A 12,584-nucleotide genomic window follows, 5' to 3' on the forward strand; every position below is an offset into this window, starting at 1 on the left:
TTTCCTCCATCCATCATGTTCTCAGTGGCTGTCACACAGTAGGAACTCAATATTTGTTGAATAAAAATTTTACAAGATCTAACATATTCTATTTGTACAGGCAATGAAATATGAGTGCTGAAGAATACATGACAATCAAGTTTATGGAAGAAAAAAGTACAGCGACAGATTGAAAGTCAGATTCTTCCTTTTGTCATCCTACTGTCCAAGTTACTGACAACTACGGTCTTCTTTATGAGACGTATACGAACATCCCTGACTTGTCTAGTGCCACTCAGTAACCAGCACTTTTGGGCGCCAGAGCCAACAGCCACTGGACAGCAATGTCTCCCTTCCTGGATGACGCCTTCCTTCAGCCCCAAATGACCCTGATTCTTGCCAGTGATATGGATCTGAGACTCAGCCCTGGTAAAGGGGACCCAAGAGAAACTCTGCTAGGGCATCTGGGAAAAGGGCTTATTTGCTAACACAAGGAGACACACTACAGGAAAAACATTCTCTTTTCTTCACAGTTGCCATCATGTTTGCATGTGACACTTGGACCTACAGTAGCTTCCTTCTTACTGGGATCCTGAGAAGAGACCTGCAGATAAGCTGAGATCAGGATACATAAAGATGACAGTACCTGGGTCCCAAATGACATTCTTAAGCTACTGAAAAGGCTGAACTGTATACTTGCATAGTTTTAGGGCTAGAAATCTTGCAAGAAGTAGTACGGAGCTGAAATTAAAGTATTAACAGGTTTGTGCTCCTTCTGGAATCTACAGTTTTCTGCTTCTTCGAGCTTCTGGTGGCTGCTGGTATTCCCCACCCAGTCTGGCAGCTTCACTCCCATCTGCAAGGTCAGCTATTTCAACTCTGCTCCAACTCTGCACTGCTTTCTTCTCAATTCCTGTAAAATCTCTACCTCCCCATGTTAGCTTTCCATCACTGTGACAAAGAACCTGAGATAAACATTGTAAAGGAGAAAAGGTTTATCTTGGTCCATGGTTAATAGGCACTGCTGTTTCCAGGCCTAAGGTGAAGCAGTACATCATGGTGCAGCAAAGCTCTTACCTCGTGGCAATGAAAGGAAGAGAGAAAAAGCTAGAGAGAAGAAGGGGCCTAGAATAAGATATAGTTCCCAAGGACATTCCCCCCAGTGACTGGCATCCTCCAGAGGCCTTGTCCTCTATAGTTTCTATCACCTGCCAATAGTGCCATCAAATTATGAATCCATTAATGAATTAATGTGGTCACAATGGGCTGCAATTTGTATGTCTCACTGCTGGGTGGCTCTGAACCACCTGTGGTAAACGTATGACTCTCCCATCAGGTGAAATGGGGTAGTCATGTATGTCCAGTGGTTCAAGCCAGCAGGAACATGTTAATCCACTGATGAAGTAATAGCCCTTGTGACCCAATCACCTTCCCAAAGCCCCATGGCCAACACTGCTGCATCAGGACAAAGCCTCCATCCAACTGCATGAGGCTTCTGAGGGATATTTTAGATCCATGCCATAATATCTCTTCTCCTATAGATATGTGATTGCATTCAGGGCTCATCAGATAATCCAAGACAATCTCCTATCTCTAGATCCTTAATCACATCCACAGAGATTTCTTTTTTTTTTTTTTTTTGGTACTGGGGATTGAACTCAAGAGCTAGCACTTGCCAGGCAGGTGCTTATGCTGCTAAGCTAAATCCCCAGCCCTCAGAGATCCTTTTTCTAAATAATGTAACATTTACCTGTTCTAAAGATTAGGGCCTGGTATCTTTGGAGACATTATTCAGCCTGTTTTGAAGCCACTAATCTCTATTATATTATCTTTGCTCCTACTTAGAGCAAGGACCACTCCCTCAGGAAGTCAGAGGTCTAGTGCTGATCCAGCAGACAACTGGCACTGAGTCCTGCTCTTGCTACAAACTACACGATCCAGGGAACCCACATGCCAAGTGTCTGCACCTAGAAGAAGGCAAATGAAAAGTCCTGTTGGAAAAATATCAGAGGAGCAGGGCCCCATTCGCCAATCAGTCAGTGTTAAGATCAGAAGTCAGGGGTCAGTGAGCTGGTTGGTCACTGTTCTAAGTCACTGATTTTAAATACAACATCTTTCCTTTTGGTAGGAGTAACAGTTTACTTGGGGGATGCAGACCATGCAAATTAACCTTTCTTCTAATTTTCAACAATTATAAAGCCTTAGAGGCCCTTTCCAGAAGTGAGAAGGTAAAGAATTAAGGTACATTTCAATATGGAAATGACAAGAAAAACTCAAAGGAAAAAAGTGTTACTTTGAAGCAAAAGTTGGGAACCAACTAAGGAAACCACTGTGGCTGCGGACGCCAAATGTAGATTTACAAGGACAAAATGGGGTACCTAACCCTCCAGGAATAGTGACAAAAGTGAGGCAAACCCCCCTCAACGGGGACTGACGGTTAAGTCTGGAATAAGATGAGATTTTTTTCCTGGATTATATTCATACACACCTACATACAGTTCAAATCAAAATGTGAGAGAAAAGAATACACAACAGATAGTAAAAAATGGAATTATTCACTCTTATTTTACTTTCTTTTCCATAGACAGAAAAGTACAATTGAAGTATAGGGCCAGCAGTACAGTTCAATGATAGAGCACTTTCATAATATGCATGCGAGCCTGGGTTTGATCCCTGGCACAGTTCAGAGACTTTTGTGAAATGTTTTCCCAGTAAGTGGCATCACACTATTTGTACCTGTATTTGTCAATGTTTTCCTGTCGTGTGAATGGGTGTGTGTGTGTCTTTGTATCCATGTTCCTTATCTGCATCTGTAGAGATCATTCTGAGGAATTGACTCACATAATGATGGGGTGACAAGTTCAAAGTTTGCAGGGTGGGCTGACAGGATAGAAATTCCAGCAGAACTTACTACTGCAAACTTGATCTGACAGAATAGTAGAAACAGAATTCCTTCCTCTCCTAGGACCTCAGTATTTTCTCTTATGCTCCCCCCACACACATTGTAAAGGGTAATCTGCTTTACCCATTTTTTGACAAGAATATAAACCACATCTAAAAATACCTTCACAGCAGCATCTCCACTAATTTGATCAAACAATCAGACAACACAGCCTGGCAAAATTGACACATAAAATTAACCATTACGTTATTATTCTGCAACTCTGTTGTTGTTTAACATGTCTGAAAGTCAGTTTATACTGGATGACTTCATCCATAAAAAGACTGTATCACCCTTTGTGTAACCATTCCCCCTACTGATGGACATCTTACATTTTTTTCTATTACTAATACTACTGAGATGACATCCTTGTATTCACCTTTTTGTCAACAACTGGCATTTGTTTCTCTAGAAGACATGAGGTTTGGAACTGCCAACTCATGGGTGAAGTGGGCATTTTTAAATTTTTTTTTTTTTTGTCTTTTTTCCTTTTTATCGGTACTGGGGATCAAACTCACGACTGCTTGCTCGCAAGGCAGGCGCTTATGCCACTGAGCTAAATCCCCAGCCCCTTAAATTTTAATAGATGTTGTTGATCTGCTGTCCAAAGCAAACCTGAAAATTTTAACTGAGCTCTGGCGTAGATGAGTCACATGAAGGAAAAGTCACTCAGCTGTGCCTCTCAGCACACCAGAGGGTACTATCACAAGGGTCTGGGAAAAGTCAAAGTATTGGGAGAGCTGTCAGAATCACACTGAGGTCAGGCTGAGCACCACTTGGGCTTCCCCTGTGCTAGGGGTTACTCTGTCTTAATTCCTGTCCTTTTTGTGGGAATGATTATTCTTCAGAAAAATCCTCTGAATCACATAAAAGAGGCAGAGAACTGCTGACTTTGCACTAAGGGCTATAATCTCTAAACCAAACTAATGCTCTTGGAAAAAACATGGCAATGAAAACAATGCCACATGGCTTAAAAAGAACAAACACTGGCCCCTTTGTCAGAGCAGAAGGTGTGAATTCTAAATACTACAGAAATGGATGTGACTTCCTGGCATCTCCTAGTGCAGATTCTTAAAGAGGCAGCTAGAAAACTGTGGAAGCTTTAAAAGACTTCCGTGGGACCCTGGGTAAGCTTGTGAAGAACAAGAGAGACTAATGTGTTGTACAGGGTTAAAAGCCCGATTAAATTTAAATTACAGAAATACTACCTTTAAAAGCCTCTTATGATTCCCTTAGGGAGAGACAAAATAGAGAAATATAAGGTGGAACAAAAGGACCAGCAGAAACCTGGACAGAAGGACTTGGTTAGCTTTGGAATCAGATAGGTGCCACCTCGCATTTGAAACCTTCAGGGAAGCCAGAACTGGGACTAGTCTCCACATCTAACCCTGTAATCCTGATCAGAAAGGTCCCAACAGGCTGGAAAACAAGCAGAAGATGGGAGGATGCAATGGAATAATCCATTCAGCAAGAAACTGATGCCCAGCTGCCCTACAGGTCACCTCCCAAGTTAGAACCACAGGGCTTTAGTGGGACTAAAAGGCCCTGTCCGGAGTTAGAAGCCAACTCCTCCCTCCCAAGACGCCTGTTGTGCCCTTCTGCTCTCACCAGCCGCGCACCTGAGGGTAGGTCTTACGTGTCTCCAGACCTGTTTACGTTAGTGAGACCCCTTACCACAATAGGCTTTAATTAAAATTATTTAAACTGATAAACTGAGAGTGAACATGAAAACTGTTTCTCAGAAAAATGAAGTGGCATTTTTTTGAAGATTAAACAACTTTGTTGTTTTTAACTGGCAAAGGACAATCAGTTACAGGAAAAAAAATGACAACTGTGGCTGAATGAGAAGGGAGAGGCTAGAAACAAATCATGAAAATTCAAGGATATCTTTGTTACAGTTTCAAGAAACCAACACTGTACACTACTGATAAAACTCCTTGAGTATGGCTTATATAAGATTGGTAAAGTAGAATTCCAACCAGTGGACCCCAAATTTAAAATAGTTGGCAAAGGGATGGGTATTTATATTTTTTATATTACAATACAATATGTAAGGTGCAAAGATGAATCCCTGATTATTTTTAGCTGACTTTTTCAGTCCTACTAGCCACCAGACGCATTGCATCAGTTTCTCTACTGCCTTCTGGTTTTTTTTTTTTATTTTAAAGAGAGCAGATCAGAACAAAACAATGTAAGCAACGTAGTATTTCACCAGAAGACAACCCGTAATTAACAGTAACTACCACGATGTCTCTTTCGTTGAAATAGTTGAGTATAATTTCATATACAATAGTATTAAACATAGCAGAGTAGTATAAAAACATTCAAGAGAGTGAGAGTATTACAGGGCATTCAGAACCAAATAACAGAAAACAAACAATGGCTACTGTATTATCTCATTTTCCATAGAAAATCTGTTTATACTTTCACACGTAATATAATCCAATAAGGAACAACATGATAGAGCCAATGGAAACAGAAGACTGCCTTCTGTTTGGTTCTGACACCAAATGTGACAAATATGGATGAGGTGAAATGAACCACAGGAGGAGGAGTGTTGATGGTGGACTCTCCATGGTGGACACCGGGTGGCATCCCTAGACTGAGGGGCTGTCAGATCCAAATGTACAGTCTCAGAGAGAAAGAAGAGGGCTGTCCGTCTATCCTGCTCTTCTGTGTAGTTCTTTCCGTTTCTTTGAAAGAATTACCTTCCTAGCTCATACTCTACACTGGAAACTCTAAGTCAAATGCGCTGTGGTTGACCTATTATCCACCTTACACATTTCATTTTAGGCCACTGGTTTCTAACTGAGAAAATTTGGCAACGCATGTTCCCAACACACCCTGCTTGGTGCACTTAGAATAAGACAACAAAAGGATCTGTTTTATTATAATATCAAGTGACTGATAAAGTGATGTTTTATTAGGTGCTTACTATTCACCAGATCCTACAGTTGTGACTTTTTGTTAGACATATTTTCTCCTTTAACTGTCTCACTAACTTTGAGACATTGTTATCAGTATCCCCACCAATGGAAGAACAGAGAGGGAGTGATTTGCTTTTCCTGTACACAGTTGTTCAGCCAGGATGCACACCCAGGCCAGGCTCTGGAATCTGTATCTCCTTTCCAATGTGCACACAGCCTTCAGGGGTGAAAAGTGCCAGACTGGTTATCTGGGCATGGTGTGAGTGTCCATGCATATGTGAAGAGGGGACTCAGGCAGAAATAGAGGAGTGAGAACCCTGAGCTACACAGCTAAGAGGCAGACACAGGAATAAAGAGGTGGGAACAGGGCAGGGCAGTTGGCGGGCCATCTCTATTATGTGAATGGGAAAGAGCTGTACACAGCATTCTCTGGCAAAGCCCGGTACATCAGGGCCTGCCCAGGAAGACAGTGTTGCCAGAAAAACAGGGTTAATGAAGAGCCAAAAGGGACCTGCCCAGGGCTTAAACAGGAAAAGCCTTTTGCAAGGCCAAGAGGGTGGGGAAGACAGGAAGTAGGTGGACTGGGGAGGGGGAGTTAAGAGCTGGGTGAGCACCCACTGCCTTGGAGTGGGACTCTCTGTGGGTCATAGTGGGCGTCTGACAGAGCAGCTTTAAAAACTGAGCCCAGGAAAACCTGTCCAAAACTGGACATTGCTCACTGTTACGGTAATAAGCGCTAAGCACTCCCTTCCTCTATGGTGGGATTCTCAAAGTGCACGCCCCAGACCGGCAGCGTTGGCGTACTTGAAAAGTGTAAATTCTTGGGCCCCATCTCAGATGCACTCATACAAACTGAATGTTGTGTTTTACCCTCAGATTTAAGTTGAGTGTGAAGATGGGGTCTCCAATGTAGTAATGGAGACCGAGGGCGTTAGAGTGGGGTCCTGATCCAACAGAACTAAGTCCTTATAAAGAGACACCTCTGACCATGCTCAGAAGAAAGGCTCTGTGAAAAAAATCAGCCTCCCCAAGCTAGGAAGAGAACCCTCACTTGAAACCAAATCCTGGTACAACGTCAATCTCAGATTTCCAGTCTCCAGAACCGTAAGAATATAAATCTCCTTTGTGTCAGCCACGTAGTCTGTGGATTTTGCTATGGCAGCCTTAGCAGACTAAGACACTCACTGGAAAAGAAAGGCTGGGCTACACTCCAGATACTCATTTTCAAAAGCTCTCCCCGTGATTCTGACACAAGCCTGATTTTGAGAACCATTGCTCTACCCATTGGCTAAATTCGAAGATTTTCACCCAACTCAAGAATAATTTAGTGGAGTGCCTGGGAGAACAGGGATGAATAGTCCCGGGCCTAGAAACTCTCAATCGAGGGAGAAAAGTGAAAAGAGGACAGTAGAAGTCACAGTAGGCTCCTGCACAGAGCATTAGAGGCATACACAGGAGCGGCCTTGCACTCTGTAAGAAGTAGCCTCCAGGCTGAATCCTGAAGGCTGCCTATCCTGGCTATAGGAGGAAGGCACACTGCTATGCCCTGGGGTACAGTTTTTCCTAAAGAGATCCCTCCTTTTGCCTCTAGGAGATACCGAATCTCCGAGGCTGGTACTGCTAGATGGGACAGAGATTTGTTTTTCTGTGGAAATTCAAGGCTGCTCCAGAGACCACAGAGAAGTGCAAGTGTGAAAACTTGAACAGAGAAAAACTAATGATCAATGACAAAAACACTAATTCATTTGTCCCTATTATGAAAACTAAAAGAATATACTTCTGCCTCCTGGACACTTGCCACATCTTTATATTGTAATGTTGAAATGTGATGAAATGAAGGCTTCTCTTCTTCGTGCTGGTAAATGCTTAGAATTGGCTCTCTAGGGTAGAGGGAAAGTAGCAACACCTAAGGTCTGCCAGGTTCCATTGTGCAAATACTACCACTTCAGTTAATCTCATGTTACTGAGATTAACTGCTGCTGCTGCATGCCACTGAGCCTGCCACAAGTCCTTAAAAACCCCAATGTATTTCCAAGGACTCCTACAGAGAAGCTCAAACAGCACCCCTGGTAGCGTGGCTTCCAAGTCTAATGCCATCGAACAGATCTATGCATAAAAATAAGACATCAGGAGGAAAAAAACGTTGAAACATTTTAGAAAGTAAGCTGATAGATAAGCTTAATGGAAACCAGTCTGTGGATCCAAGAAAAGCTTATGAATAAATGTTAAGCTTTCCTTATCTAACTTCTTAAATCATACAATGTCAATTGTAAAAGACAACAATGTCTTTAATTTAGAATCTTATTTTCTTCCTACAAACATTTTATATACAAGTGGTCCCTAATGGTCTAAAACATATATACATGTGGTCCCTATGATGTTCTAAAACTAAAGTTTTAGAACAAAGGAGCAAAAGTGATATGCACTTAGTAGACACTGAACTTTGAGTTTGAATTTGGTCTTTTCCTCAGCTAGCAATCTGCAGTACCATGCTCTCGGGCCATTGCTCGGCTGCAGTAGCTCAAAGCAGCTCACAGTGAGCCATGTGATCACAAGAGACAACTCGGACTCCACAGTGTGCTGGCACTAAGCTATCATGCTGGGCACTTTGGGAGCATTAAATGCATTTTCAACTTACAGCATCTTCAGTTTAGGATGGGTTTATCTAGAGGTAACATCATCCGAAAGCTGAGTGACGTCAATAGAACATGTTCACTCCAACCATTCACACTGTGCTCCTGCTTAACAGCCATATACAGACAACAGGGAATTTTATAATTCCTGCCAATTGCCTCCATACTTGCACAGTTTCTGGGTACAGCCATGTACCTCTCCTGCTATGGACAAGCCTCCAGGCTAAAGTTGGGCTGCTGGGCAATGAGCATGGTCTTCCATGTTAATGGGTCCTTAAGAGCCTCAACCTGCTCCTCCTGTTAGTTCCTATTTCATGTCACCTGGAGCCTTGTTCACTTTACCTGTGGAGCGCTTGGATAAACAGCCCTGTCCCATCCTACAGGGGAGGAAGTGTGAGGCACTGAGAGGTGATATGGCTCCCTGGACTGTGCTCTATGTTTTAGACTGTGCCTCACTTCTTCTATACCTCTTTCCAGTTAGGAGCATAGAGGCTGGAAAGACCCCTGGGCACTAAGGTCACATGAGGATAACTGGTACAGTCTAATTGCAAACCGGATCATCATCTTATCTTACTTTCCACATGTCTTTAAGATTTCTGGGCCTGGATGCTGGGACTTTGCAACACCTGTTTTGCATATTCCAGTTTCTTGGTGTACTCCACACCTGTCACGCTTGGAAGCAATAATCCCCCATCACTGCTGCGATGCAGGCATGGCCAAGGCAGCCCTGTTTCCCATTCTCTGAAGTCTGCTTCCCATTCTCTGAAGTCTGCTGGAAACTTCTGGGGCCTCAAAGCCCAATAACAGTGCCCTGAGGCTTCTGATTCCTGCCCATAAACCAGGCCAAGGCCTGCCACAGAACTAACAAGTGCAAACGTTTGGTCAGCACAAGCTGCTCCCTGCTCCCCTAAAGTTGCATCCGCCTCTGTCTTACTCTGCCCTGGCAACCCTCAGAGTAGCACCAATCCTGTGTTTTTCTAGGCATTCAGAAATCAGTCCTTTATGTTCAAAGAGCTTTCCTTGACATCCCAGGAGGGGTTATTACGGTTTGTGTCTAGATGTCACCCCAAAGCCTCACGCAGTCACAGGTAGGTCTTTTCCAGTGTGATGCTGGGATTGATTCATGGTGCAGCGCTAGGATCAAGGATACTAGGATTAAGGATGTGAGTGCTACCTACCCTAAGTAACTTGGATAAGATACAAGAGTTAGAAAGAGCTGTGGTCATCCCTTGTTGATCCTGTCCACCACAAACTGTTCTCCTCTGCAATGCCACGCTGCCTTGGAGTCAGCTGAATATGGACTGAACCCCCCACCCAAACTATAGCTAAACAAACCTTTCCTTCCTTTAACTTTGGGTGTTGGGTATTTTGTCTCAGCAATGAGAGGAAACTAAGACAAGTGTACATACAACTAGTTTGAATATCAATGCTATTGGAGAAGAGCCAGTGAATCTTAGAAGTCAGTGAGGGATTCCAAAGTGCCAGTGGATCAGGGCCCGAAGGATTCCTTTGCCTACAGCCACCTGGAGGCAATGTGAGTTACCACTTCTCAAATATATCCTGTAGCACTTCATGCAAAACCTTGGACAAGGGACTCAAGCTCTCTGTACCTCAGTTTCCTAACTGCAAAACAGGAGCAATAATGGCACTTACCTCACAGGCTCCTTAGGTGACTGAATGAGCTCATGGGCACAGATATACAGGGAGGTGGCAAGGACTCAGCATCAGGGTCGGTGCTGTTGTTATTGTCATGGAGGCCACAAACTAGGTGCCTGCCTCCTATGTGACATGCAAATTAATGATCCAGCTGTCTTTCCATCCACTGAACTGACACATGCAATGAGTTTTTCCTCAAGAGAGGGGAAAAGTGGGATCCACCCTCACCTGGGAGCACATGAGGAATTAAAGGACCCCTTGACAGGGACCCAGGCGAATCTCTTTCATAAGAAAGTCACAGCTGAGCAAGCTGACAAAACAATCACTGCCCAAATAGAAGAAACACCACTGCCAATCCCACACTTACTTCCAGGACTGTCCATTGTTCGACAACAATAGCATCATAGCCCTGTATGGTTTTGCTATCTTCTGTGGAAACAGCTTCAAAGATGAATACACCATCTGTCAAGCCATGTAAGGGGTCTGTAGAGAAAAAAAAAGCAAAACGGAGTCTGTGTAAGCTGTCTGTGGCAGAAGCTGTATAAGCAGCAAAATTTTTCATTGCATTCATTAATAATCCCAATCAGAACATCTTTTCAGCATGTTAATTAAAGGAGCACACACAGCCATAGAGTCTAGCCCCATCAGAATGAATGAGACTAATTTACCTCGCAGTTTTGAATAATATCCTTGATTTTATGAGACCAAATTTCATTGTTAGCAATCACCATTTGATTTCACGCGTTTACCTTCCTTTTCACGCTCCATCAGGAAGCACTGGGGAGAACTTATCCAGAGTAAAACACAGCCATTTAGAGACATTTTTTAGAATAAAACTATATTTAGGTGAGAGGGATTTTTTTTTTAAAGGAAAGGCAGATATAACACACTGAATCTGAGCTTGTCAGGTGCAGAAGTGCCGAGTGTTAGAGGTTTGCAGGATATGGCTGCAATTCAGATGACATTTCAGGCAGCTCTTGTCAAGAGTAGGAATTTGGGAGTGCGGGAACTTCCCAAAATTATTTACCACTGAGAATGTTTCCTCAGGCATTGCTGTCATCAATGTGTCAGGTTCTGAGTTCTGTCCAACTCAACAACTATACATTAAATGTACAGCATGATCCAAGAACTGTCTAGGAAATGAGGATATAAAGCAAACTAGAGCAGACCTTGCCTTGCAGCAGGAGATGCAAAGGAAGACACCTTCTGCCCACTTCCTTTTTGATTGTAGGTCCTAACTGTCCTAGGTTCATTTAAATCAGATTGTAGGGGAAAGGATTGGTGTAGCAGCCAGTGGCCTGGGTCTCGACTCATGAAAAGTACCATAACCCTTTCAGAGCCTTGGCCTCGCATCTGTGACATGGAATTTTTGAACGGATAATCCTTTCCAAGCTCTGGGGTTCTAGTCCACCAGCACTACTCAAAGATACTGTTATAGCCTGAACTGTGACCTCCAAAATTCGTATATTGAAGCCTGAACTCGCAACGTGATTATATTTGGAGTCTTTAGGAAGTAAAGTTAAATGAGACCATAAGGGCATAATCCCTGCAGAACAGGAAGAGACACCAGAGATTGCTCCTGCATTACCCCAGTCTCCAAGATGTACAGAGGAAAAGCTGTGCGAGGACAGAGTGAAGCAGCAGATGTCTTGAAATCAGTAAGAGACCCTTAACAAAAACCAAATTTGCCAGCACCTTGATCGAGCCTCCAGAAATAGGAGGAAATAAGTATCATTTATGGCACCAATCACTTAATCTGTGGCCCTGGTAGACTAAAACGCATACAAAGCCCATTTAATGATTTGCTACTTTAAATGGATAATTGTAATAAGACAAATACATAATAATGTGATATGTGCACACACACATACACACACAGGCAAGGGAGATAAATATGAATCACACTGGAGTCTTTGGAATTGCAGTATTTTTCAGAAATCACAAAGAAAAAGACTGACCAATATGAATGCATAACAATCTATAGCTACATAACAAAATTAAAAAGCTTAACAACATGGGGAAATTATTTGCATCAAAAAGCTAGACACTCTTTACATATAAGAAGCTTTTATAAATTGATAGCTAAAAATATGAAAATACCATTAGGAATGGGCAAAGAACATAAATTAGCAATTAATGCTCTTTCCATAGGCAGTACATATTGAAAAAAAAGTTTCAATCTCTTTTGTTACCAGATTGGCAAATTTTGAAAGTAAAATACTCCTGGTAGAGGTATGAAGATAAGGGAAATTTTATAGTGCTTATGGGAATTTCAATTGCAGTATTTTAGAGAGTAATTTCATAATGTCTGAAGCACCTATCACAAAAAGTCTCCCCTTTTTGACTGTTTGTTCTAAGGCAGCAACCTAGAACCTCTCTTAGAATAGTCCAAGAATAGAAGACAGAGCCTCAGAAGGGTGATCTACCCAGTATGTTTTGGGAAGCACT

The 12,584-nt window shown here is 42.7% G+C and overlaps 1 protein-coding gene across 2 annotated transcripts in view; it reads right to left on the reverse strand.

Annotated features, from left to right (window-relative positions):
- The window catches only part of Rftn1 (raftlin, lipid raft linker 1), a 227,090-nt gene that overhangs the window by 27,849 nt on the left and 186,657 nt on the right, over nt 1–12,584 (reverse strand). For both annotated transcript variants that reach the window (XM_003480013.5, XM_023561651.2), the window contains exon 7: nt 10,504–10,619. In XM_003480013.5, coding sequence (XP_003480061.1) covers nt 10,504–10,619 — 116 coding nt within the window. The remainder of the gene's footprint in view (nt 1–10,503; nt 10,620–12,584) is intronic.

Source organism: Cavia porcellus, unplaced genomic scaffold (genome assembly GCF_034190915.1).
Source record: "Cavia porcellus strain 051 isolate PalLab524CR breed Dunkin Hartley unplaced genomic scaffold, mCavPor4.1 scaffold_10, whole genome shotgun sequence".
Taxonomy (NCBI): Eukaryota; Metazoa; Chordata; class Mammalia; order Rodentia; family Caviidae; genus Cavia; species Cavia porcellus.